Raw genomic sequence first — 26586 nt, 5'->3', positions numbered from 1 at the left:
AGACAGGAACATGTTTAATGATTGTTATATGACAACATAATTATATACAACATAAAGGTAAAATACTTAGTGTGAGAGAAAAAGGTTGTTTTTTATGCGTCATGTCACATCTGCGTAGATACAAATATTTTGATACATAACATAACTTCCACTAACAAAGTAGTGAGTGAGTGCGTGAGTGAGTTTAATTTAACGCCGCTTTTAGCAATATTCCGTCAATATCACGGCGGGGGACACCAGAAATTGGCTTCACACATTGTATCCATGTGGGGAATCGAACCTGGGTCTTCGGCGAGACGAGCGGAAGCTTTAACCACAGGGCTCTAGTAACACGCTCAGACAATACAGGTGAAAATACTGTTCGTATTCTGTACAAAACACTTTTATAGGTAATATACCGAGTTCAAATAATGTGTATGGATTAAATCATTATTTTCGTTGATAGTAAGATGTGTATATTTCCTGACTTAAACATTTGTTTAAATCAGTTTGACTTGTAAAGGTGTTATTTATCAACATACAATACTTAAAAAGTGCATATCTTAAATCTTCATAAAAACACGATATTTAAAAATGCAACTCGATTAACTTCCATAATACTTTCATTATGTATACTGCTTAAAATATTGTGGATAAATTCTGTCAAGAACATGGGTTCTTGGCTTGTTAAAACGTCTAGTTGCTACGGCAATGGGTAAAATTCCACATGTAAAGTAAACAAAGCTAAAATTTACATTCTTAACATACATTTACAACTTCCGGACAAAATATAATAAGTTTTAATCAAATGAAACAAAGTCACCAGCTGCAATAGTTATGCTTAAGTCCAATTACACCCTGGCATCAGTAAAACAGGCAAGGTATGAGGTGATGTGTCATGATATCACAAAGTTCCTGCTAGGTGATATATTTACCTATTGCCTGGATCGTGTTATCAAGTTTATCTAAGAAACTAGAACACTGAAGAAGGAAATGACAGTTATCAGAAGAAGGGAACTATAACTGTACTGAAATGAATGTGCACCCGTTGTAGGAGGTGTAGCATCAAGTTTAGTCGTTGTACGTGTAGTAGCAGACGTAGTTGCAGGTGCAGTGGAAGGGGTAGTAGACGGTGTAGTAGACGGTGTAGTTGCAGGTGCAGTGGAAGGTGTAGTTGCTGGTGTAGTAGACGGTGTAGTTGCAGGTGCAGTGGAAGGTGTAGTTGCTGGTGTAGTAGACGGTGTAGCTGCAGGTGCAGTGGAAGGTGTAGTTGCTGGTGTAGTTTCTGGTGTAGTAGACGGTGCAGCAAGTATTTCGCAGTCGCAGGATTCAAAGTCCAAGAGAAACTCCAGAGTTTTGTCGTTAGAATTTTGAAGGAGATATCGTCGTCCATATTCCCACTCCGCCCCCTGGAAACAGGGGTGCTCCCTCGCAGCCTTGACAGCAGGGACGCACTCCTTGAGACAGTCTCCCGTAGCAAAACAGCTGCCAATGATGTTGATGAAGAGGGTGTCGAGTGGGTTTCCAACAGATTGGACGTACAAGCCGGCCCAGTCACAGGTGCTGTTGTTAGGCTTGGGGACCGTGACGGGGGCTGTGGGGGGTGCTGAAGAGGGCGCAGCGTCTTCACAATCACAAGACCGCAGCTTCATCAGAAACCTGACCGTAGTCTCATCAAGCCTTCTCGTCAGATACCCCCATATGTCACCCTGGAGACACCTGTGCTGCTTTGCAGTCTGAGTGGCGTTGTAACATGCCGGCGAACACTTCTGGAACAGGTTACAGCTTCTGTCTACGAGGCCAAAGAGCTCCAGTATTTGTGGGTCAGACATTACCGACCGCCACGGGCAACCTTCATACGTATCCTCCATGTAAAGTTGGCAATAAGGAATGCTCTTGTAGTTGGTGAAGAATAACCTCCTGGAGTTTTGTTGAGGGTAGTAGGTGATGAAGCTGTAGCACATCTCGTCGGACGTCGCGTCGCCAAATGTTGTTGTCGTCAACTTCTTGGTAGACGCGAACTCACACCGCGTCCTCAGCTCGTCTCCAGGTAGGATCTCAATAGGCTCACTAAATCTGCAGATAGGCATAAAGCATGAACAATTCACAACTTCGTGTATTTCATTTTCTTCCCAAATTGTTTCCATGAAATATGTCCAAATGAAAACAATGTGGTTCAGATTACAATTACAGTTTTAAAATTGATAGGTACTTTTGTGATCAAAAGCCGCTTCTATTTTGGAACACAACTTGAAAACATGAAACCTCAAGGTCACGTAATAACCATTTATCTGGACAGAGTGAGTGAGTGAGTGAGTTTAGTTTTACGCCGCACTCAGCATTATTCCAGCTTTATAGCGTCGGTCTGTAAATAATCGAGTCTGGACCAAACAATCCAGTGATCAACAACATAAGCATCGATTTGCACAATTGGGAACCGATGACATCTGTCATTCAAGTCAGCGAGCCTGACCTCCCAATCCCGTTAGTCTTATCTGGACAGAATCCACGGGGCTGAAAATAGGCGCTCCCACTGAAAATCAGTTATGAGACTGCACTAAATGGTATTCCCAGTCGTGCTCCCTAATATTCGTTATATTTATAATCCGCTTATATGGCGTTCATATCCAGGAACATTGCCTGCTCACGGCGCTGCGTACATTACTATCCCCGGTCATAGGACACTACTGTACTTTCCATACTTTTTCACCTATATATTTATCCCTAACAGTGTCTGTGTTTGTTTTGCGGCGTTCAAGATTTTCAACAAATGAAGATATTTGCATCATCGCATACAGAAAAGTCATTGAAAACATTCGATGTAGGTCTCAACTCTGTGTCAGTGAGCTCACCAGGAGAGGAAAGTCAAACGGATTGTGAAACTCGAGAGCTGCGGATCCTGCCACGCCTAAGGGACACAGCTGTGTGAATATAGTTGCAGATCCTTATATCAACCTGATATGTATTCTTTGCTCAATGCAAATCACGTTTGACGAATGTAAAGTTCTAAATTCACTTATTCAGCATTATATTAGCGCAATAAGTCAATATATTGTTGCGTAGAGACTTGATTAAGTCACAAACACGACCTCGTGACTAGAAGGGAATCGTTCTCATGTCCTGCTAAACTACACTGGAATTGTTTACTGGTAACCTAGTGACTGAATGTTTAGATTAGAATCAGAGAAAGAATGTGTTAAATTGGTCGATGAAAGGCAATCAAGCCATTGTTGTTCAAGTGGCACGACATGTGCATCAGGACTGACATATTCGAGAAGGATCGACATTAGTGTTCTCTTTAAAAGGCCGGAACACTAGACCCTTATCATTTCAGCTCTTACGACGTACAGAAGTCTGGAACATATACTTCCTTTCAAAACTTTAGACTCACTAGTGTACATATAGGGTTATCTCCCATTTGACAGACACCCATTTGACAGACACCCATTTGACAGACACTGAACTAGAAGATTAATTAGGGTAACACCTACGGGTATAATGGAACAGTCCACTGTCTAGTGAGTAGAGCAGGGTGAGCCTGAAACAGGTTCGTTACTGATTTGATTGATAGTAAATAAAACTTTGTTGTGATTAAATGATAAATGATTTCTCTTCTCAAAATTGTTTTTACTATCAATTACTATCGAATATAAAACAGGTTTGTCACTGAGAGGTTTGATTGTGTTTATTGATAGAAAGACCCCTCCCAATAATAGCATATGTACAACAGAAGTTAACTTAGAAAACGTTTTGTTGGAGAGATATAGATATGTACATATTTGAAAACATTCTGATTTGCAGTAAATGAGACACCTGCATTGCCATGTAAGATACGATTAATACAAATCAGTGTTCTAATTTTAACATAAGTTTCTAAAGATTGTAACAGTGTATGTCTTTGAGTAGTATACAATGGACATTCAAGGAAGTAATGAAAAACATTCTCACATCCATGGCCACATTGACATGGTGCGTCATATTTTGAATATTTATTCTAAGTACATCGTAATTAAGTGCACTCGTCATATATCTTAAAAACATATAACTTCTTCATTCCATCTGAATTATATCTAAGTTCACATTTGTCTTTATTTGATTTATATGATACAACAGTGTCGTAATTTCTAATAGCTGAACTAATGTTTTCAATATAACTCCGACTCCGACTCCCGTTAGACTGGAAGGTTAAACCCAAATGTTTATGGAAATAAACTGTTTTTATATTGCAGCAATAAAAATTATTTTCGTCCATCTTTCAAAATCAATAATATAGCTTCAGTTTGTTCCTGTGTTTTTATTTGGACTATTCCATTATAATGTGTAGGTAACAGGTAGTAGATAATCTGTTCACTAAACAATAAATGTTTTATTTTTAAGGTGTCTGCGAACTGGCTGTCTGCGTAATGGGAGGACATCACATATAGCCACTTAATTCAGACAACTGTTCTGAACTAGATTTTGCTATATTCCATGCTGTTTAAAGGTACTGTTTACACATGAACTGATGTATTGTAAAACAAATTCGTAACGTTGAAACGATTATTGTCATGAGGTCATTAAATGATAAAAATCAGTGAAAATTGTCGAATTCTTAACGAAACTTTACACCATAACGCAGCTGTTTACATACACGATATTTGCACATGACTTTCACCAATTTGATGCATGATCCACGTGAAATACATCTGCAGTTTTGCAGTGGTTCCCCCAAGTTAGTGGAGAAGTCAATCTTCGATGTAACCATATGTAGATACATATCATGAAGTGAGTGTTTTAAGTGAGACTAAACTTTTGAAGAGAAACATATATAACACCTGGGGGAAATGACAGATAGAGACCTGATTCGCTACAGCGCGACGTTAATACCTTACATCTCGAGGAGCCAGAAGACAAGCATTGTGTGTGATGATCGGAATACCCTACCAGGTAGACTTGTATGTTGGATCACTGTTGCTGTGGATATTGCCACCATTGTCTTTAGTGTTCTCATCACTGCTCTTATACTGCCTCACAATAGGTATAGCTAGTCTATACTCTACTGCCATGGTGATACCAATGCAGGAATTTGAACCCGTAATGATCCAGGTTAGAACTGATCTTCAGTAACCCATGCTTGTCGTAACAGGCGACTAACGGGATCGAGTGGTCAGACTCGCTGACTTAGTTGACACATGTCATCGTATCCCAATTGCGTAGATCAATGCTCATGCTGCTGATCACTGGATTGTCTGGTCCAGACTCGATTATTTACAAACCACCACCATATAGCTGGAATATTGCTGAGTGCGTCGTAAAACTAAACGCACTCACATTCACTCACTCACTCACTCTTTGTATTATCTTCGGATATATTCCCGGAGGAATTTAGAACTGGCTTTCTTTACTGTATGCAGCTAAACTTGCTTGTTAGAATAGGTAAATGTAATATTTGCCTACCATTGTACAGTTCGCTTGTCAGATATATTACTTACTTGTGAAATATTGGGTTGTCATAGTTGTATTGCGGGTCAGCTGCTACATCTCGGACTTTGACGCCATTCCTGTACAGCTCCAGAGACATTGATATACCTGTTGATTCACAAAGTATGTGAGTGCGTTGGTTAACCCAGCATCAACATTATAATCAGATATATTGTATATTTCACTAGTATAATCTTCTGTAACACACTTGCCCCAGACATTTTCAAGCTATCTTAAGTTTCATGGAAGTCTATTTGAGTTCAAGGAGGACATACTGGCTAGAGAGTGAGAGGTCAAGAGGCTATGGGGACATGGGGTGTCAAGGAAAGCCACAGTCACCAGCTGCAGCTACAGCCGCCGCCATTTCCTGAAGACAATGCACACTTCAAGGAACTCGTCAACTCTTTGCAGTGATAGTTCTCAAATGACGTAGTGAGTGAGTGAGTGAGAATGGTTTTACGGCGCTGTTAGCAATATTCTAGCAACATTACTACGGGTAGACCAGAAATGGGCTTCACACAGTGTTCTGATGTGGGTTATTGAACCTTGGTCTGACGAGCGAATGCATTAACCCCTAGGCTAGGCTGACTTTGCAAACACATGGTATCACAAGCGATGCTATTCTCCATACACGCATTGGAACCCGTCACATTACTATTCTACTGACTGTCATTGGTGGTGTTGGTGCTGTAAATGTGCTTATTATGATGATGATTATTATTATTACAATTAGCATTTAATCATCATTCATTATTAGCAGCATTAGCACCATAATTATGATCTTCAGTGTAACTATTATTATTATTACAACACATGGGGAGTAAAGGTAATACCTAGGTAATGCATGTGGTTCAGGGCTGCTGTTACGGTTATTGTCCCTCTGAAGGAACTGTTGGTACAGACGCCGGGGAGAGTAGCCAGGGTCTTCACACTGGTTTCTCCAGGTGGGATAAGCAGGCTCTCTTGACCAGTGGTCAGGATACCAGCATCGTAAGTACGCAGGTTCGGGGTGTAGTAGATCGTCATTCCTGATTGGTCGAAATAGTCAGTCCTCTTCTCGGGATTGTTCCAGTGCACCTTTGATAAGAGCGAATGGGTTAGAAATCATGTTCATTAACTGGGATCCAGCCTACCTACATGAAGAGAATGGATGACATTGAACACAGCATTCCAGCACGACATTGTGTGATACTCGGTTCTGATTGGCTGAGAGCTCATCAAAACCGTACTAAAATGGCAGTTTAAGGACCGCTAATTAAAGTGACCGATTGACCGCGTATGAATACAATGAACTTATTGACTCACAAGGAACGCGTTCGGTTTTTGAATTACCTTTAACGATCTTAAATCACCGATGAAGGACCGCAAAATTGAAAACAGTAGCTGTTGGTAAAGCCTCCGACTTCCATCACTTCCAGCTCTTCTACCGCATTGTCACACTCACTCACTCACTCACTCACTCACTCACTCACTCACTCACTCACTCACTCACTCACTCACTCACTCACTCACTCACTCACTCAATCGCTCAATCACTCAATCACGCACACACGCACACACGCACACACGCACACACGCACGCACACATTCACTCATGTAGTGTACGTGAATACAGAAGGTCATCCTTGTGACAGATGACCGTCACGGCAACTTACCTGAACAGCTAACTTCTTAAAGCCGTTCACCCCAAACCTGAATCCCACTGTCTCGTGTACACAATCACCAGAGCTGCCCAGTGTCCAGATGCTCACGACGGCTTTACAACTACCGCCAGGAAGCATACCGCAAACAAAGGGGACGGGAGTTGCAGCCTCGTCTGAAAGAGAAAAATCCGTCAAATATTCGTTATGTAGAACCACGGTAGTGGTATAGCAGATGGGGCGTCTACAGTTCGGGTGGATGTCTACAGTTGGGGTGGATGTCTACAGTTGGGGTGGATGTCTACAGCTGGGGTGGATGTCTACTGTCGGGGTGGGTATCTACAGTTGGGGTGGATGTCTACAGCTGAGGTGGATGTCTACAGTTGGAGTGGATGTCTACAGCTGAGGTGGATGTCTACAGCTGGGGTGGATGTCTACAGTTCGGGTGGATGTCTACAGTTAGGTCGGGTAGAGATGGAGGTCAGCAGTTGGGGTGGATGTCTACAGTTAGGACGGGTAGGGATGAAGATCAGCAGTTAGGGGTGGATGTCTACAGTTAGGTCGGGTAAGGATGAAGGTCCGCAGTACGGGTGGATGTCTACAGTTAGGTCGGGTAAGGATGAAGGTCAGCAGTTAGGGTGGATGTCTACAGTTGAGGTGAATGTCTACAGTTATGGTGGATGTCTATAGCTGGGGTGGATGTCTACAGTTCGGGTGGATGTCTGCAGTTAGGTCGGGTAGGGATGAAGGTCAGCAGTTGGGGTGGATGTCTACAGTTAGGTCGGGTAAGGATGAAGGTCAGCAGTTGGGGTGGATGTCTACAGTTAAGGACGGGTAAGGGTGAAGGTCAACAGTTGGGGTGGATGTCTACAGTTGGGGTGGATGTCTACAGTTAGTTGGGTAGGGATGAAGGTCAGCAGTTGGGGTGGATGTCTACAGTTAGGTCGGGTAAGGATGAAGGTCAGCAGTTGGGGTGGATGTCTACAGTTAGGACGGGTAAGGGTGAAGGTCAACAGTTGGGGTGGATGTCTACAGTTGGGGTGGATGTCTACAGTTGGGTAGGGATGAAGGTCAGCAATTGGCGTGGATGTCTACAGTTAGGTCGGGTAAGGATGAAGCTCAGCAGTTGGGGGTGGATGTCTACAGTTAGGTCGGGTAGGGATGAAGCTCAGCAGTTGGGGGTGGATGTCTACAGTTCGGGTGGATGTCTACAGTTAGGTCGGGTAGGGATGAAGGTCAGCAGTTGGGGTGGATGTCTACAGTTAGGTCGGGTAAGGATGAAGGTCAGCAGTTGGGGTGGATGTCTACAATAAGGACGGGTAAGGGTGAAGGTCAACAGTTGGGGTGGATGTCTACAGTTGGGGTGGATGTCTACAGTTAGTTGGGTAGGGATGAAGGTCAGCAGTTGAGGTGGATGTCTACAGTTAGGTCGGGTAAGGATGAAGGTCAGCAGTTGGGGCGGATGTCTACAGTTAGGACGGGTAAGGGTGAAGGTCAACAGTTGGGGTGGATGTCTACAGTTGGGGTGGATGTCTACAGTTAGTTGGGTAGGGATGAAGGTCAGCAATTGGCGTGGATGTCTACAGTTAGGTCGGGTAAGGATGAAGCTCAGCAGTTGGGGGTGGATGTCTACAGTTAGGTCGGGTAGGGATGAAGCTCAGCAGTTGGGGGTGGATGTCTACAGTTAGGTCGGGTAAGGATGAAGCTCAGCAGTTGGGGGTGGATGTCTACAGTTAGGTCGGGTAAGGATGAAGGTCAGCAATTGGCGTGGATGTCTACAGTTAGGTCGGGTAGGGATGAAGCTCAGCAGTTGGGGGTGGATGTCTACAGTTAGGTCGGGTAAGGATGAAGGTCAGCAGTTGGGGGTGGATGCCTACAGTTGGGGTGAATGTCTACAGTTATGGTGGATGTCTATAGCTGGGGTGGATGTCTACAGTTGGGGTGGATGTCTACAGTCGGTCGGGTTGGGTAGAAGGTCTACAGTTGAGTCGGGTTGGGTAGAAGGTCTACAGTTGAGTCGGGTTGGGTAGAAGGTCTACAGTTGGGGTGGATGTCTTCAGTTTAGGCAGGCATGGGGCGAATGTCCACAGTTCGAGTGGATCCTTACTGTATTCAAGGAACTCGTCTTTCATCAGTAGACTTTTCATTTACCTTCAGTGCAGCCGAAGATTACTGCGTGGTGCATGATGTTGACGTTGTCGAGGATGGGTTTGCTGGCAATGATGTGGTAGTCGGTGTCGTTGGGGATGGAGAAGATCTGACACATATAGGTAGTTTCTGCTGAAGGCACAGCAGTCCGGGGTAACGTCAGATCCATTTTCCTCACGTCTAGTTAGGAAAGGTTTGGCAGTGTTACTGAGAGAGTACCTAAATGTCACACAATCTTTAACTACATGCTATAGATATAAGATTTCGTTAAAGTGTGTTATATCATGGTGGTAATAGTCAGTCTGAAACCTGTTGAATTATAGACAAGTGAATGACGTTAAATCTATTATGTATATCATAGCAGTAAGTCCAAAGAGTGTTTTAGTACGGATACTACAAAAAGTCATCATCTTCTTGTCAGGTTTTATATAACAGGGTAGAGTATCATGCTTTCGAGTGTGAGGTAACATATACTGAGGGAAACAAATAAGGGAACACCACTTCCTGGCCTATATTTATTCTAAGATTTCATCACCACAGCTCTATTCAAAACTAGTGATGAAAACTGGAAAAATATTAAAGGAACACTTAACTTTACCTGTGTTCCTTTCTCTTTTTCTCTCAGTACATTACCATGGGGAAGAATGAGATAACACATTTTAACGAGTGGATGAGTTTAGTTTTACGCCGCACTCAGCAATTTTCCAACCATATTGCGGCGGTCTAATAACTAATCGAGTCTGGACCAGACAATCCAGTGATCAACAGTATGAGCATCGATCTACGCAATTGAGATTCGATGACGTGTGTCAACCAAGTCAGCGAACCTGACCACCCGATTCCGATAGTCGCCTCTTACGACAAGCCTGGGTTACTTCTAACCCGGATCTTCACGGGTCCACTTAACGAGACTGGCAACACTATCTATAACTGATCTCCTCCAGTACAATGAGATGGATACGTACTGACGTCATTGATGCCGTTGCACGTGAAGTCCGAATCCTGACAGGCCGTCAGTACCCAGCTCTCATCTCTGGCCAGACACTTGGGGTCGTTCCAAGGGTCACACACACCTGGGGATAGTGGACAGAATGGTGTGATAAGAACGGGTAGTGGAGAGAAGGAAGTAGTGAATGTGAGGTAAAGGTAGATAGAAATGACCAGGGGTTAGGAGGAGTAGGTAGCATAGGTAGTGGACAACAGAGACTTGTCGATAGAAGCGAGGAGTGGACAGAAGGCTGTGGATTGAAGCGGGGAGAGAAAAGAAGAGATGGATATGTGACCTCAAGTTTGTATTACTGCAATGCGTTGTTATCCAGAACAAGGCAGCTCGCATTGTTACAAGGACCAAACCTCGTGAGCATATCACGCCTGTTCTAAAAAAATTACATTGGCTCCCAGTTCGGCCTAGGGTGGTGTACAAAGTCTTATCACTGACCTACGCTGCTCTGCACAATGGTAAATCCCCCTCTCTACCTAAAGGACCTGATCCAGATGTATACACCAGGACGATATCTCCGATCTCAGAATGTGTACAATCTCTCGGTTCCCTCAACATCCACTAAACTTGCTGATCGTGCCTTCTCCAAAGTTGCCCTTACCTTGTGGAACAATCTACAGTTTGAACTCAAAACAGCAAGCTCTCACAAATCCTTCCAGAACTGTCTAAAAACTTTCCTGTTTAATCAAGCATATGATATGTAAATTATCTACCCTGTTCAGCGCCATTGAGCAGCTCAAAGTTGGAAAATAGGCGCTACACAAATTAATTATTATTATTATTATGGAAAGAACGGGTACTGCATAGAATGGGTGTAGGATCGTGGGATAGGATAAGAGGCGCGCGGAAAGGAGTGTCTGGAATGAAGTGGGAAATATCTAATCTATAAAAGGGCATTTAGAAGTCAAATGTATAAGAAAAGCAACATTTATGGACGTCATCTTTTTTATTGTGAATAAAACGACGTTTCGGAATGTTTTGCTTGCTCCTTCATTCACAATAAAGAAGTTGACAATCATAAATCTTGCTTGTCTTAAGTGGGAAGTAGATTGGCAACGGTGTCAGGATCTACAGCGAAACGGTCATGTCAACAGTTGAATAAACCGACACACAATAGGTACACTATGTTATGAATATCTGATTTTGGAAAAGATCAAATCGACAGAAATTATTTCATGCTTAAAATTTAGTACTTACTCACAATTATCTTTGGACATTTTTAAATTAATACATGATTCGACAATTACTTACTTCTCAAGTCATTACGTTTCTGTCAACAAATGATACGTGAAATCTTTATCCCTTTCCACTAAAGCACCTAGTTGCCCACCACTGTTTGCGTTGCGACACATGGCATTTAAATTATGAAGAGATTTCCGAACACAACACATAATTTTCAAATCGCACCAGAAACACACACTCTTATCACTATTATAGCAAGATAAATAAGTTATTACAAAACTATATTGAGAACAGCTGTTTACTGACAGAGTATAATGTTGGTGAATAGAAACGTTTTTCCCCAACATAAAAGGGAAATGTCGCGTAGTGCAAAAATATTTCAAAGCAGAATCGCAAATATCATATTCCATTTTATTTCTCTCTGTTCAATTAAGGAATAGTTACAAAGAATTACTTATCACTACCCCGTGTTATTTAATTTCCTGTCAATCATAATTAAAGTCGGTACGAACACCACGTTTTGAACCGGTCTGGTCCCACTTGCAAAAGAAGATTCAATTTCCATTGTAATGGCGACTGTATGTGACGTGGTGCAGTCGACTGGCCCACCAAGCAAATCCTCCAACAATGCTGTTATCGATGAATGGTCAAGTCTTTCGCATTTGTTTCCGGAGTTACTTTCCCCTTTCGCCCTTTCCAGTATATATACTCAAAGTCTCCCTTCAGCTAAGTTGTGTGACCCTTCTCACCCTCATCTGGTGGGGTAGCGATGTACCGATAGGGCTGCCAGTTTACCAAAACACAGAGTCCCTTTAATTACCTGTAATGGCCACATGTCGCACTCACCTGGTGGGGTAGCGATGTACCGATAGGGCTGCCAGTTTACCAAAACACAGAGTCCCTTTAATTACCTGTAATGGCCACATGTCGCACTCACCTGGTGGGGTAGCGATGTACCGATAGGGCTGCCAGTTTACCAAAACACAGAGTCCCTTTAATTACCTGTAATGGCCACATGTCGCACTCACCTGGTGGGGTAGCGATGTACCGATAGGGCTGCCAGTTTACCAAAACACAGAGTCCCTTTAATTACCTGCCATGGCCACATGTCGCACTCATCTGGTGGGGTAGCGATGTACCGATAGGGCTGCCAGTTTACCAAAACACAGAGTCCCTTTAATTACCTGTAATAGCCACATGTCGCACTCACCTGGATGGGACAGCGATGAACCCGAGGGGTTAGTCATTCCCTCGGACCATGTGCAGTTGGAGTCACCCAGTTCTTGACCGTTGGTCAATCCGTCACCATCGGAATCCTTCTCACACAACGCTCTTGTCCATATCTTGAGTCCATGAGAAAAACATTTTAGACGCTTCTTCAGTTTACTTTTTAAGGAATTCACAGTTTTCAACACTATGTAATGCTTAAACATGACGAGCGGAGCCAGTTTTATTCCCACCGAGTTTGTTAATATATTTCATGGGGAAAGTTGATCAGGGGAAGAACTGGACACGTATGTTATCGAGTCCTTTATGCTAGTTATATCAGACAAGAGTGCGGGTAAAATCTGTCACTCCTGCGTACTGGCTCAGGCATATTGTGCTGATATTTTGAATATTTGTTTATCTTATACAAACAAAATGTCTTGCAACCATACACTTATTTTTATAACAATGCTTTTGTTTCAGACACAAATAGTAACACGCGTAATACAAAATAAGAAGGTAAATAGGAAAGGTACTGAATCCAGCTTGCTAAAAAACATTGCATAAACTTTAACTTTTATTGTCTTTGACAGTAAAATTGTAAATTATTTCGTTTCCATAACAAGATACTTTATTAGATATGACACAACTTGATCTCACCCTGCCGCTGTCTGCAAAATCCTGTCCGAAGGTGTTCCTGGCCCCGCCCCCTGTCGCCAGTTTGTGCCCCACCCCTATCCACTTCTCCCCGGCTTTGCAGGGGCTGGGGACATTGTGGCCGTTGGGTATTTTATCTCGGTAGCTGCCGTACCCCGAGGCCGTGTGGAGTAGTGCCACGAGGAATAATGTCCATCTGCAAACAGGTAACATTATAAGTTGGTCACAGGCCCCTTCGGGCTCATCTAACATATACAAACATAAAGGGTACATCAACTCATGGGCCCAGAGGGACCAGTAAACAACGTGTTTATCTTAACGAACACCTCAGTGTTAATTTTGAACTGTTTGAAGAACGGGTACAGCATAGCCAAACCACAAAATCTAACAGACGACGAGAAAAACAAATGTATAGTTATCTCCCTTCCATCGATTTGCATTTGCGAAACATCGGTGAATTCAATATATCATACAGGATTCAATATTCGAGATAAAGAATACGAACACGAAGTACCAAATGAATTCCCAAAGTTCGGCATACTCAGCGAGTAACATAAAAAACGTTACTCGCTTGTAAGCGGGGTACATTGAAATTAATATAAGAGCGCTCAGCCAATCAGAAAATGTGTGAGGTAAAATAAAATAAAATGTACTGTCACCCTGACCCTGGCCTAGTCCTAATCAAGTCTAGAATGATTTGGCAAGTCTAGATTGCCACAGCTCGGGTGGGGATTGTTCTGGACTCCATCTGGATTTGTTTTGTATATAAATACTTTGTTTTTATATTTAAACATAGTAACTTTCTGAGACACATAAAGTATCCAGCTGGGTACAGGAAATACTATTGTCAATATTATAATCTAACTGCATTCATGCGGCGCTTGTTACGAAACCCTATGTTAGAACAAAGTAGCTGCAAACAAAAAACTCATGGCAGAGGTCAAGATTCACGACGCATGCGCAGATGCTCTGATCTGAAGGATTACGTTGTTTCGTAAAGGATCTTGACAGCTTGATTCACGATTTGCCGCTCATATATTGCATCCGATGATAAACATTCAAATCTGACTCCAGCGACTTTACTTGCAGTGTTAACAATTTTGTCTGTTTTAGATTTGAGAGAGACCCGTACCAACAATGGAAGGAAAATGTTAAATACTCTGAATAAATGCTACATAAAAAGATGACATCACAGATGGGTTAACATTAAAAGATCTCAGTTTACGCATGAGATGAAGACGTTGTTAACACTTTTTGTATAGAGCTCCAGTGTTAGAGTTCCAGTTCAGCTTAGAGTCAATGAAGGTTCCCAGATACTTATACTCCGACACTGTCTCAACACATTCACCGTTGATTATCACTGGAAACATTTCTGTGGGCTTAGAAAGTCAATTGATCAGTTCCTTTGGACATTTTCCCGCACACTAAGTCGTAAAATGATAATGTCCTCTTTATACAGTTCTTCAGAAGCACTGTCGCTCACATTCACCGTTGCTGCATCATCTGCGAATACACTGAACAGGTTGAATTCGAGCTTGCACAATCATTGGTGTAGAGGGTGAAAAGAACAGGAGATATTACACAGCCTTGTGGTGCACCAGTGTGGTGGCTTACTCGATACAGCCCCGTTAACTTTCACGAAAGTCAAGAAGTTTTCGATCACTTAGGTGTCTCTTTATTAAGGAGTTGTGCACAACAACTCCTCTCCTTTAAGCGAAGTGAAGCGGGTCCAGTATGTCGGCAACTTTCTGCGGAGATGTCAACAAGATGCGTTCGACTTAAAATAGATTAGCAACTGGCCTGTAGTTCTGATGTTTTCCATACCGAAGGAATAACGTGTGTATTCAATGAGTTGAAACTATCTAGTGAAGAAGTACACAGTTGAAGTCTGCACTCCTTCAACACAATGCCGCCAAGGTTTGTCCTTTTGCTTTTCTGATGTTAATTCTGGAGAAGCTTTGAATGACGCCAGCTTCTGTATGGATACGATACATGGGCGATCCATGACTTATACAGTTGACATTGGCTCCGCCAAGCAAAAAATCTTCAATTCTTAAGGCGTCCGAACCCCCTGAACTAACTAGTTATGGTCCGAAGCTGCTAGGGGTGGTTTACTATATGATTTGTAGGCGTTCATGATGTTACCATAACACAAATCAAGGATCGTGTCTTTCCGTGTACAACATGTTACATACTGATTGTAGGTGGGGAGCACAGACTTCAGGGTACATAGAAGCAAGAAATACTGTAATAAAAAAGTGTTCATCCATATATTCTTAAGCTCCCTTATCTAAGAATCGCTATCAAGCAGAGATGACACCGGGTGTTCGCCACAACACACCTGACACTCATACGAAGCCAGGGTAAGTATTATTCAGGATTAGTTTGGAAACGCAGGTCTGTGTTTACTACCCTTCAGATCCCAATCGCTGACAGACACATACCGGTTAAGTGTTTACTTTGAGCTATTTATACCTTGCCTTAACGTTACTTGGTGATCCGATATGACAAGCATTTTTTTTCATTCATTGTCTCAGTGGGGACAGACGAGGGGATGTTGGTGTCGGGGACGACTGTAACCCCATACTTCAACAAACATAGGACTACGGCGCCGGGTGTTTCGTGGTGATATACGATATGTTTCATTGTTTTACATGCTTCAGATTCGTAAATATTTCCTATCAGGGTATGTAGTACCATATTCTACTGGGTACATATTCTGGACTGGGTACTTTCTTTATCCATTCATAGAACCAATGTTTCTGCAATAAAAGGTGGGGTGGCCTAGTGTTTAAAACGTTGTCTCATCACACGAAGACCCGGGTTCAATTCCCTCATTTCTGGTGTTCCCCGCAGTGATATTGCTCAAACATTGCTGAAAACGCCGTAAAACTAAACTCACTCACTCTAGGATGTCTACATGAGCACATGGAAACAGAGAGGTTTGAGGATAGAGACAACATAACTGTGTCTGTGGTTGAACATTTGACAGTGTGGTAATACCTGGAGATTCTCAACCAAACGTTATATCCTGTTGAAGCTAGTTGGTAAAGTATATAGCCTGTATAAGCAATAGCAATAAAAACTGGATAAAATCTGTAGAAGCCGTTTTTAATGAAACTGGCTATAGCTTTTACTGGCTAAGTCAACAAGCTATCTTTCCCAATGAAAGTACATCTATTATCTCTTATCTATTACCTGATTTAGCAAAAATGGTGCGCAGAGATTTCGAATTCTTCTAAAGTTACCACTTATCGCGTATCTTATCGTCCAAACTGAACTTGTCCATGAAAAATATTTGACATATATCCCTTTCTCCCTGGCTCTTAAATTGTTTAGAACTTCCTACCATGGTTTACCTATATAGGTAGGTGACAAAAAATTACACCCGAAGAAAAAATGTGTAACCTCTGCGACACGTATGTTGTTGGCGATGAATTTCCTTACATTTTTCTCTGCCCTTTCTTCAAACATCATCGGAATACTAATATAGTAAAGCGATTGTGTCAAAAAACCCAATGTGTACAAACTTAACTAACTGTTTAACTGTAAACGAATTAGTGTATTTAAAAAAAAGTATGTATATTTGTAATAACATCATGAAAACTGTAAAATCATCTACGTAAACCATCCCGCGACCCTTTGTACACTTAGATGTCTAATTGTACCCCTTCTTGCGAGTTTCGGGCGCGGACTGACTGTTGTATAGTGGGGGGGTGACTGAGTTTTGGTTTTACGCCTTCGGGCGCGGAGGGGTAGCCTAGTAGTAAAGCTTTCGTTCGACCAGGGTTCGATTCCCCACATGGGTACAATGTGTGAAGCTCATTTCTGGTGTCCCCCGCCGTGATATTGCTGGAAAATTGCTAAAAGCCGCGTAAAACCAAACTCACTCACTCACTCACTCGGCCGAGTATCCCAGCTTTGGCGTAATAAAAGCTTTGTTCTGTTCTGTTCTGATGCGTCAACTGTTTTCACGTTGCGTGTCTGTTTCTACGCATATCGTATACATGCTCTAGTGTGTACGTTCACGAACAGTTCAGTCAGAAACGCAAAAAGCTATTGAGTATTGCGACACATTGAGCGTTTGTTGTGAAATGCGCTGAAGGGAGTCAAACGGTGCTCAAACCCTGTACCGAGTAGAATGTCACGGGACACCGACTTTGAAAGGATGTACTGACAGAGCCGAGAACCATAGCAGCAGCTGTGGGTTACTGCATTATTTTCAATGGGTTACTGCGTATAAAGGGCTTGTTGATTTGACATATACATGTATGTGTCTATAGGCACAGTTGTAGGTCATATTTACTTGAGCCAATAAACAGAACATATAGCCTACATGATTGTGTATTTGTAATATAAGGTAAAGAAATCCCCCAAAATGTAGGGAGGGGGATGTCTAAAAATATACACGAAACACGTCGATTCTGGTATCCACACACAGACAGAGACTTCATATGTCGTGCGTGTGTGCGTGCGCGTGTGTGTGTGACGTACGTTATGTATAAACTCCGTTGGTCTGATACACTATTGAGAAATGTCGGCCATGACGAAATCAGTCTTAAACTCCAAGCTGGTTTAGTACACTATTGTGAAATGTCGGCCATGACGAAACGGGTGGTACATTCCTCGCAGGGAGAATGTTTATGTTCATGATCAAACAGAACATCAATGGGTGTGGAATTAAATAATGAAAATGATTCAGCTCTTCTAAAGGGGCGTCAGCTCGAACACACATGTATTCAACAAGCAAAGTTGAAAAATTACTGTATGATGTCCCTTTGTTTAACATGGAGAGTAATGTACGTAGCGCCGTGAGCAGGCAATGTGCCTGGATATGAGCGCCAGATAATCGCACTATTGCTATTATTAATCAACCAACGAGGGGTTTGAAACAACGAATATTAACATTCTTCACAACCACCATCTCACTCTCATACATCACTCAGTCATGTATTCGGTGTACAGTCATGTATTCGGTGTACAGTCATGTATTCGGTGTACGGTCATGTATTCGGTGTACAGTCATGTATTCGGTGTACAGTCATGTATTCGGTGTACGGTCATGTATTCCGTGTACAGTCATGTATTCGGTGTACAGTCATGTATTCGGTATAGTGATGTATTCGGTGTACAGTCATGTATTCCGTGTACAGTGATGTATTCGGTGTACAGTCATGTATTTCGTGTACAGTGATGTATTCAGTGTAGAGTCATGTATTTCGTGGACAGTTATGTATTCCGTGTACAGTCATGTATTCGGTGTATGCTCATGTACTCATGTATTCCGTGTACAGTCATGTATTCCGTGTACAGTCATGTATTCGGTGTACAGTCATGTATTCCGTGTACAGTGATGTATTCGGTGTACAGTGATGCATTCGGTGTACAGTTATGTATTCCGTGTACAGTCATGTATTTGGTGTACAGTCATGTATTCGATGTACAGTTATGTATTCGGTGTACAGTCATGTATTCGGCATAGTGATGTATTCGATGTACAGTCATGTATTCCGTGTACAGTCATGTATTCGGTGTACAGTTATGTATTCCGTGTACAGTCATGTATTCCGTGTACAGTCATGTATTCGGTGTACAGTCATGTATTCGGTGTACGGTCATGTATTCGGTGTACAGTCATGTATTCGATGTACAGTTATGCATTCGGTGTACAGTTATGTATTCGGTATAGTGATGTATTCGATGTACAGTCAGGTATTCGATGTACAGTCATGTATTCGGTGTACACTCATGTATTCGGTGTACGGTCATGTATTCGATGTACAGTCATGTATTCGGTGAACGGTCATGAATTCGGTGTACAGTCATGTATTCGGTGACCGGTCATGTATTCGGTGTACAGTCATGTATTTGGTATATGTATTCGGTGTACAGTGATGTATTCGGTGTATAGTCATGTATTCGGTGTACAGTCATGTATTTGGTGTATGTCATGTATTCGGTGTACAGTCATGTATTCGGTGTACAGTCATGTATTCGGTGTACAGTTATTCGTGTGTCATGTATTCGGTGTACAGTCATGTATTATGTACGGTGTATGTATTCGGTGTACAGTCATGTATTCGGTGTGTAGTGTATTCGGTGTACAGTCATGTATTCGGTGTACAGTCATGTATTCGGTGTACGGTCATGTATTCGATGTACAGTCATGTATTCGGTGATCGGTCATGAATTCGGTGTACAGTCATGTATTCGGTGACCGGTCATGTATTCGGTGTACAGTCATGTATTTGGTATATGTATTCGGTGTACAGTGATGTATTCGGTGTATAGTCATGTATTCGGTGTACAGTCATGTATTTGGTGTATGTATTCGGTGTACAGTCATGTATTCGGTGTACAGTCATGTATTCGGTGTATGTATTCGGTGTACAGTCATGTATTCGGCATAGTGATGTATTCGATGTACAGTCATGTATTCCGTGTACAGTGATGCATTCGGTGTACAGTTATGTATTCCGTGTACAGTCATGTATTCCGTGTACAGTCATGTATTCCGTGTACACTCATGTATTCGGTGTACGGTCATGTATTCGATGTACAGTCATGTATTCGATGTACAGTTATGCATTCGGTGTACAGTCATGTATTCGGTATAGTGATGTATTCGATGTACAGTCAGGTATTCGATGTACAGTCATGTATTCGGTGTACACTCATGTATTCGGTGTACGGTCATGTATTCGATGTACAGTCATGTATTCGGTGAACGGTCATGAATTCGGTGTACAGTCATGTATTCGGTGACCGGTCATGTATTCGGTGTACAGTCATGTATTTGGTATATGTATTCGGTGTACAGTGATGTATTCGGTGTATAGTCATGTATTCGGTGTACAGTCATGTATTTGGTGTTTGTATTCGGTGTACAGTCATGTATTCGGTGTACAGTCATGTATTCGGTGTATGTATTCGGTGTACAGTCATGTATTCGGTGTATGTATTCGGTGTACAGTCATGTATTCGGTGATCGGTCATGTATTCGGTGTACAGTCATGTATTCCGTGTACAGTTATGTATTCGGTGTACAGTCATGTATTCGGTGTACAGTCATGTATTCGGTGTACAGTCATGTATTCGGTGTACAGTCATGTATTCGGTGTACAGTCATGTATTCGATGTACAGTCATGTATTCGATGTACAGTTATGCATTCGGTGTACAGTCATGTATTCGGTATAGTGATGTATTCGATGTACAGTCAGGTATTCGATGTACAGTCATGAATTCGGTGTACGGTCATGTATTCGGTGTACGGTCATGTATTCGATGTACAGTCATGTATTCGGTGATCGGTCATGAATTCGGTGTACAGTCATGTATTCGGTGACCGGTCATGTATTCGGTGTACAGTCATGTATTTGGTATATGTATTCGGTGTACAGTGATGTATTCGGTGTATAGTCATGTATTCGGTGTACAGTCATGTATTTGGTGTATGTATTCGGTGTACAGTCATGTATTCGGTGTACAGTCATGTATTCGGTGTATGTATTCGGTGTACAGTCATGTATTCGGTGTATGTATTCGGTGTACAGTCATGTATTCGGTGTATGTATTCGGTGTTAAGTCATGTATTCGGTGTACGGTCATGTATTCGGTGACCGGTCATGTATTCGGTGTACAGTCATGTATTTGGTATATGTATTCGGTGTACAGTGATGTATTCGGTGTATAGTCATGTATTCCGTGTACAGTCATGTATTCGGTGTACAGTCATGTATTCGGTATAGTGATGTATTCGGTGTACAGTCATGTATTCCGTGTACAGTGATGTATTCGGTGTACAGTCATGTATTCCGTGTACAGTGATGTATTCGGTGTACAGTCATGTATTCCGTGGACAGTTATGTATTCCGTGTACAGTCATGTATTCGGTGTATGCTCATGTATTCCGTGTACAGTCATGTATTCGGTGTACAATCATGTATTCGGTGTACAATCATGTATTCCGTGTACAGTGATGTATTCGGTGTACAGTCATGTATTCCGTGGACAGTGTTGTATTCCGTGTGCAGTCATGTATTCGATGTACAGTCATGTATTCGGTGTACAGTCATGTATTCGGCATAGTGATGTATTCGGTGTACAGTCATGTATTCCGTGTACAGTTATGTATTCGGTGTACAGTTATGTATTCGGTGTACAGTCATGTATTCCGTGTACAGTCATGTATTCGGTGTACAGTCATGTATTCGGTGTACGGTCATGTATTCGGTGTACAGTCATGTATTCGATGTACAGTTATGTATTCGGTGTACAGTCATGTATTCGGTATAGTGATGTATTCGATGTACAGTCAGGTATTCGATGTACAGTCATGTATTCGGTGTACGGTCATGTATTCGGTGTACGGTCATGTATTCGATGTACAGTCATGTATTCGGTGAACGGTCATGAATTCGGTGTACAGTCATGTATTCGGTGACCGGTCATGTATTCGGTGTACAGTCATGTATTTGGTATATGTATTCGGTGTACAGTGATGTATTCGGTGTATAGTCATGTATTCGGTGTACAGTCATGTTTTTGGTGTATGTATTCGGTGTACAGTCATGTATTTGGTGTACAGTCATGTAATCTGTGTATCTATTCGGTGTACAGTCATGTATTCGGTGTATGTATTCGGTGTACAGTCATGTATTCGGTGTACAGTCATGTATTCGGTGTACGGTCATGTATTCGGTGTATGTATTCGGTGTATAGTCATATGTTCGGTGTATGTATTCGGTGTACAGTCATGTATTCGGTGTACACTCATGTATTCGGTGTACAGTCATGTATTCGGGGTATAGTAATGTATTGGGTGTACAGTCATGTATTCGGTGTACGGTCATGTATTCGGTGTATGGTCATGTATTCGGTGTATGGTTCATGTATTCGGTGTATGGTCATGTATTCGGTGTATGGTCATGTATTCGGTGTATGGTCATGTATTCGGTGTACAGTCATGTATTCGGTGTACAGTCATGTATTCGGTGTACACTCATGTATTCGGTGTACAGTCATGTATTCGATGTACAGTTATGTATTCGGTGTACAGTCATGTATTCGGATAGTGATGTATTCGGTGTACAGTCATGTATTCCGTGTACAGTTATGCATTCGGTGTACAGTTATGTATTCGGTGTACAGTCATGTATTCCGTGTACAGTCATGTATTCGGTGTACACTCATGTATTCGGTGTACGGTCATGTATTCGATGTACAGTCATGTATTCGGATGTACAGTTATGCATTCGGTGTACAGTCATGTATTCGGTATGTGATGTATTCGATGTACAGTCAGGTATTCGATGTACAGTATGTATTCGGTGTACGGTCATGTATTCGGTGTACGGTCATGTATTCGGTGTACAGTCATGTATTCGGTGAACGGTCATGAATTCGGTGTACAGTCATGTATTCGGTGACCGGTCATGTATTCGGTGTACAGTCATGTATTTGGTATATGTATTCAGTGTACAGTGATGTATTCGGTGTATAGTCATGTATTCGGTGTACAGTCATGTTTTTGGTGTATGTATTCGGTGTACAGTCATGTATTTGGTGTACAGTCATGTATTCTGTGTATCTATTCGGTGTACTGTCATGTATTCGGTGTATGTATTCGGTGTACAGTCATGTATTCGGTGTACAGTCATGTATTCGGTGTACGGTCATGTATTCGGTGTATGTATTCGGTGTATAGTCATATGTTCGGTGTATGTATTCGGTGTACAGTCATGTATTCGGTGTACACTCATGTATTCGGTGTATGTATTCGGTGTACAGTCACGTATTCGGTGTATGTATTCGGTGTACAGTCATGTATTTAGTATATGTATTCGGTGTACAGTCATGTATTCGGTGTACAGTCATGTATTCGGTGTACAGTCATGTATTCGGGGTATAGTAATGTATTGGGTGTACAGTCATGTATTCGGTGTACGGTCATGTATTCGGTGTATGGTCATGTATTCGGTGTATGGGTCATGTATTCGGTGTATGGTCATGTATTCGGTGTATGGTCATGTATTCGGTGTATGGTCATGTATTCGGTGTATGTATTCGGTGTACAGTCATGTATTCGTGTACAGTCATGTATTCGGTGTACAGTCATGTATTCGGTCATGTATTCGGTGTATGGTCATGTATGTATTCGGTGTACAGTCATGTATTCGGTGTGTATGTATTCGGTGTATGTCATGTATTCGTGTACAGTCATGTATTCGGTGTACAGTCATGTATTCGTGGTGTATGTATTCGGTGTACAGTCATGTATTCGGTGTACAGTCATGTATTCCGGTGTACAGTATGTATTCGGTGTACAGTCATGTATTCGGTGTACAGTCATGTATTCCGTGTACAGTCATGTATTCGGTGTACAGTCATGTATTCGGTGTACAGTTCATGTATTCCGTGTACAGTCATGTATTCGGTGTACAGTCATGTATTCGGTGTATGTATTCGTGTACAGTCATGTATTCGGGTACAGTATGTATTCGGTGTATTGTCATGTATTCGGTGTACAGTATGTATTCGGTGTACAGTTATGTATTCGGTGTACAGTGTGTATCGGTGTACAGTCATGTATTCGGTGTACAGTCATGTATTCGTGTGTACAGTGTATGTATTCGGTGTACAGTCATGTATTCGGTGTACAGTCATGTATTCCGGTGTACAGTCATGTATTCGGTGTACAGTCATGTATTCGGTGTACAGTCATGTATTCGGTGTACAGTCATGTATTCGGTGTACAGTCATGTATTCCGTGTACAGTCATGTATTCGGTGTACAGTCATGTATTCCGTGTACAGTTATGTATTCGGTGTACAGTCATGTATTCGGTGTACAGTCATGTATTCCGTGTAGGGCCATGTATTAGTATCTGTACCATGGTTTGTTTCGCCTCAGTCAAGTCTTCTGGCAAATTGTTGAAGGTTTTCATTTGCTTGGGGTGGTGGGGTAGCCTAGTGGTTAAAGCGTTCGCTCGTCAAGCCGAAGACCATTGTTCGATTCCCCACATGGGTACAATGTGTGAAGCCCATTTCTGGTGTCCCTGCCGTGATATTGCTGGAATATTGCTAAAGGCGGCGTAAAACTACACTCACTCATTTGTCTGTTTCGTAAACGGTGCTTTCGACATACGTCTACAACATCGAGAACACGTGTACTGGACTGTTTATTGTTGTGTAACTTCTCGAACCGTCGACCGTGATGACGCACAATCATCAGAGCCTGACGACCTGGCCTCTTCAACCCCCAGGGCATCTCATGACAAGGATACGACTAGAATGTCAACTCTCCTAACGCATTGCTTGCAAACAATAGCCGATAACTCCCGGACCCATTGGCACCATTCGATACCTTCCACGAAATATCTTTCTGCCCTGGTGACCACACTACGAGTGGAGTGACCTAGATTGTCCGGATAGATAACAAAGACGAGCCTAATCCTCGCTTCGGTTGCTTCTTACATTACAGCGCCTATGTGATATTTTCATTCAAGAGTGGTCTATGTCCATTAGTACTTCTAGATATTTAGAATATTATGCCTCTCATAAGTCTTTGCTAGAACCAGAATTGTATGTTTTAAATTTTCATGATAAATCTTTGATAAGAGCTTTATGTAAATTAAGAATTGGTTTTCATGATTTCTGTGTAAATAGGGCACGTAAACATGGTATTTCTACAGAATGCAAAAGTGATATGATCTGTTCTAATTGTAATACAGGCGCTATAGAGGATGAGTTCCATGTCATGTTTGTATGCACCCAGTATCTAAGTTTGCGAAAAAAGTATATGCCTTTTCTTTCACACACTGTTATAGATAAACATTCACAGTCAAATTTGTTAAATTCTAAGAATATTATGACCATAAAGTCTGTAGCAATGTATCTCAAACATGTTTTTACTGTGAGTAGCCATAAATGTAACCATGTATGAAACCATATGTTCACGTGACTTGCAAAGTATTCTGTAACAACAATAATTGTAATGTAGGCCTTAAGGCCAGAATTACTGAATAAACTGGATCTGAATACATTTTGTATTGGTACTGGGACAGTCAAGCGCATGATAACATAGCTATAAAAAACAACTCTCCTCGGGAGCTGTACAACGAAGAAAAGCAAAGGCTGTTTAACATGGACATGGACAAACGTTTCCACGAGTGAGGATACTTTCACAATGAAAGTTAAACTGATGAAATAGTTTATAACGGCTTGACTGGACTGCGACAACAGAGACGCTAGGTGCGTCACAGTGAATTCTGTGTAGGTGTGGTTTTGTAACGTCATTTCCATGATACGCCTGGGGCATTTATACTGCAATCTAGGCTTCATAAACACCGACTTCTTATCCAGCCGGTTGTCGGCTGGTAGATTGCAACACATCCGTTGAAAACATGACTACAGGGCTTGTGTTGTGTGAAGCTCTATCCATTTGGTTTATGAACTGAACGGAGCATGAAAAGATAATGTGACGTCATACTCCGAAAGAATTTCCTGCATGATTTAGGGGCCTGTACCGTTCCGCTTAACATGTTGTATACGTAGATATTGATTATAAGTACATGGATACAAAATGCCGTATCTTCAAACCAAAGGAGTTGACACGGAAGAGTGGTTAAATGATGACTATTGATCACTGAGTTGTGACTATATATAGTACCTGACGTCCACCTGCACCACCAATGTACACAGTCCTGTCGTATAGCTCCACTGTTAACACTGGTATAACATTCAACTAGGGCTCGGACGGGCCCAAAGTTTCTACCTCACCCCCTGTTACCCTGCCCTACCCGGATACCCATTATGTTAATTCCTGACACCAAATTTGCGAGAAATGGCAATATATTCTTCAGCTCGGAGGCTAACATTTCGAATTTTTCAATATCTTAACAATGTATTATATTCAAAACAGGTGACTGTAAATTGTGTCTAAATCTTCGAAAAAATATACAATCTTTTAATCATGAAAGAATAACATACAACATTGTTAATCTATTAGTTACATGATCATAACCGGTCCGGATATTGAGGCGCGTACCCGGGTCCAACTCATAACCCACCCGACCCAGCTCTACGTTCAACCTATTTCACCTTTTTACTACAGTAAACAATGAAAGGGGTGCCCTACACAGCAATCGGAACCTACCTGTACGAGGTGACAGCCACGTCCAGCATGTTGAAGGTCCTGCAGTTCGACTGTAACGATGAGATCTGAGTCAGTTGTCCCCAGGTCATCTGTAAAGAAAGGCAGTCATGCATCTACTGCGCGTGATCCATTGCTTTGTAAAGAGCTTAATAATATC

At 42.0% G+C, this 26586-nt stretch overlaps 1 protein-coding gene and 1 long non-coding RNA gene across 3 annotated transcripts; one reads left to right on the top strand and one right to left on the bottom strand.

The window, feature by feature from the left end:
- Positions 1 to 26586, bottom strand: LOC124257328. 2 transcript variants are annotated; one of them, XM_046691363.1, is made up of 10 exons: positions 26430 to 26586; positions 13276 to 13468; positions 12620 to 12752; positions 10193 to 10300; positions 9231 to 9407; positions 7095 to 7255; positions 6273 to 6516; positions 5451 to 5547; positions 1269 to 2055; positions 1 to 1076 (listed from the first exon to the last, which is right to left on the bottom strand). In XM_046691363.1, the coding sequence occupies exons 1-10, from the start codon at positions 26540 to 26542 to the stop codon at positions 945 to 947; spliced, it is 2145 nt and encodes a 714-aa protein (XP_046547319.1). In that variant the 5' UTR covers positions 26543 to 26586; the 3' UTR covers positions 1 to 944. The 2 variants fall into 2 exon arrangements, with proteins under 2 accessions (XP_046547319.1, XP_046547317.1); XM_046691361.1 differs by having other exon boundaries at positions 1 to 2055.
- On the top strand, positions 13485 to 26126 carry LOC124257329. Its single transcript, XR_006893243.1, has 3 exons — positions 13485 to 13631; positions 15357 to 15361; positions 26116 to 26126. It is a non-coding gene; the product is annotated as an uncharacterized LOC124257329 (long non-coding RNA).

Source organism: Haliotis rubra, unplaced genomic scaffold (genome assembly GCF_003918875.1).
Source record: "Haliotis rubra isolate DU_JTF1 unplaced genomic scaffold, ASM391887v1 Scf659, whole genome shotgun sequence".
NCBI lineage: Eukaryota > Metazoa > Mollusca > Gastropoda > Lepetellida > Haliotidae > Haliotis > Haliotis rubra.
Note: the sequence above shows the minus strand (reverse complement) of the source record. Positions and strands in the feature narration are given on the sequence as shown.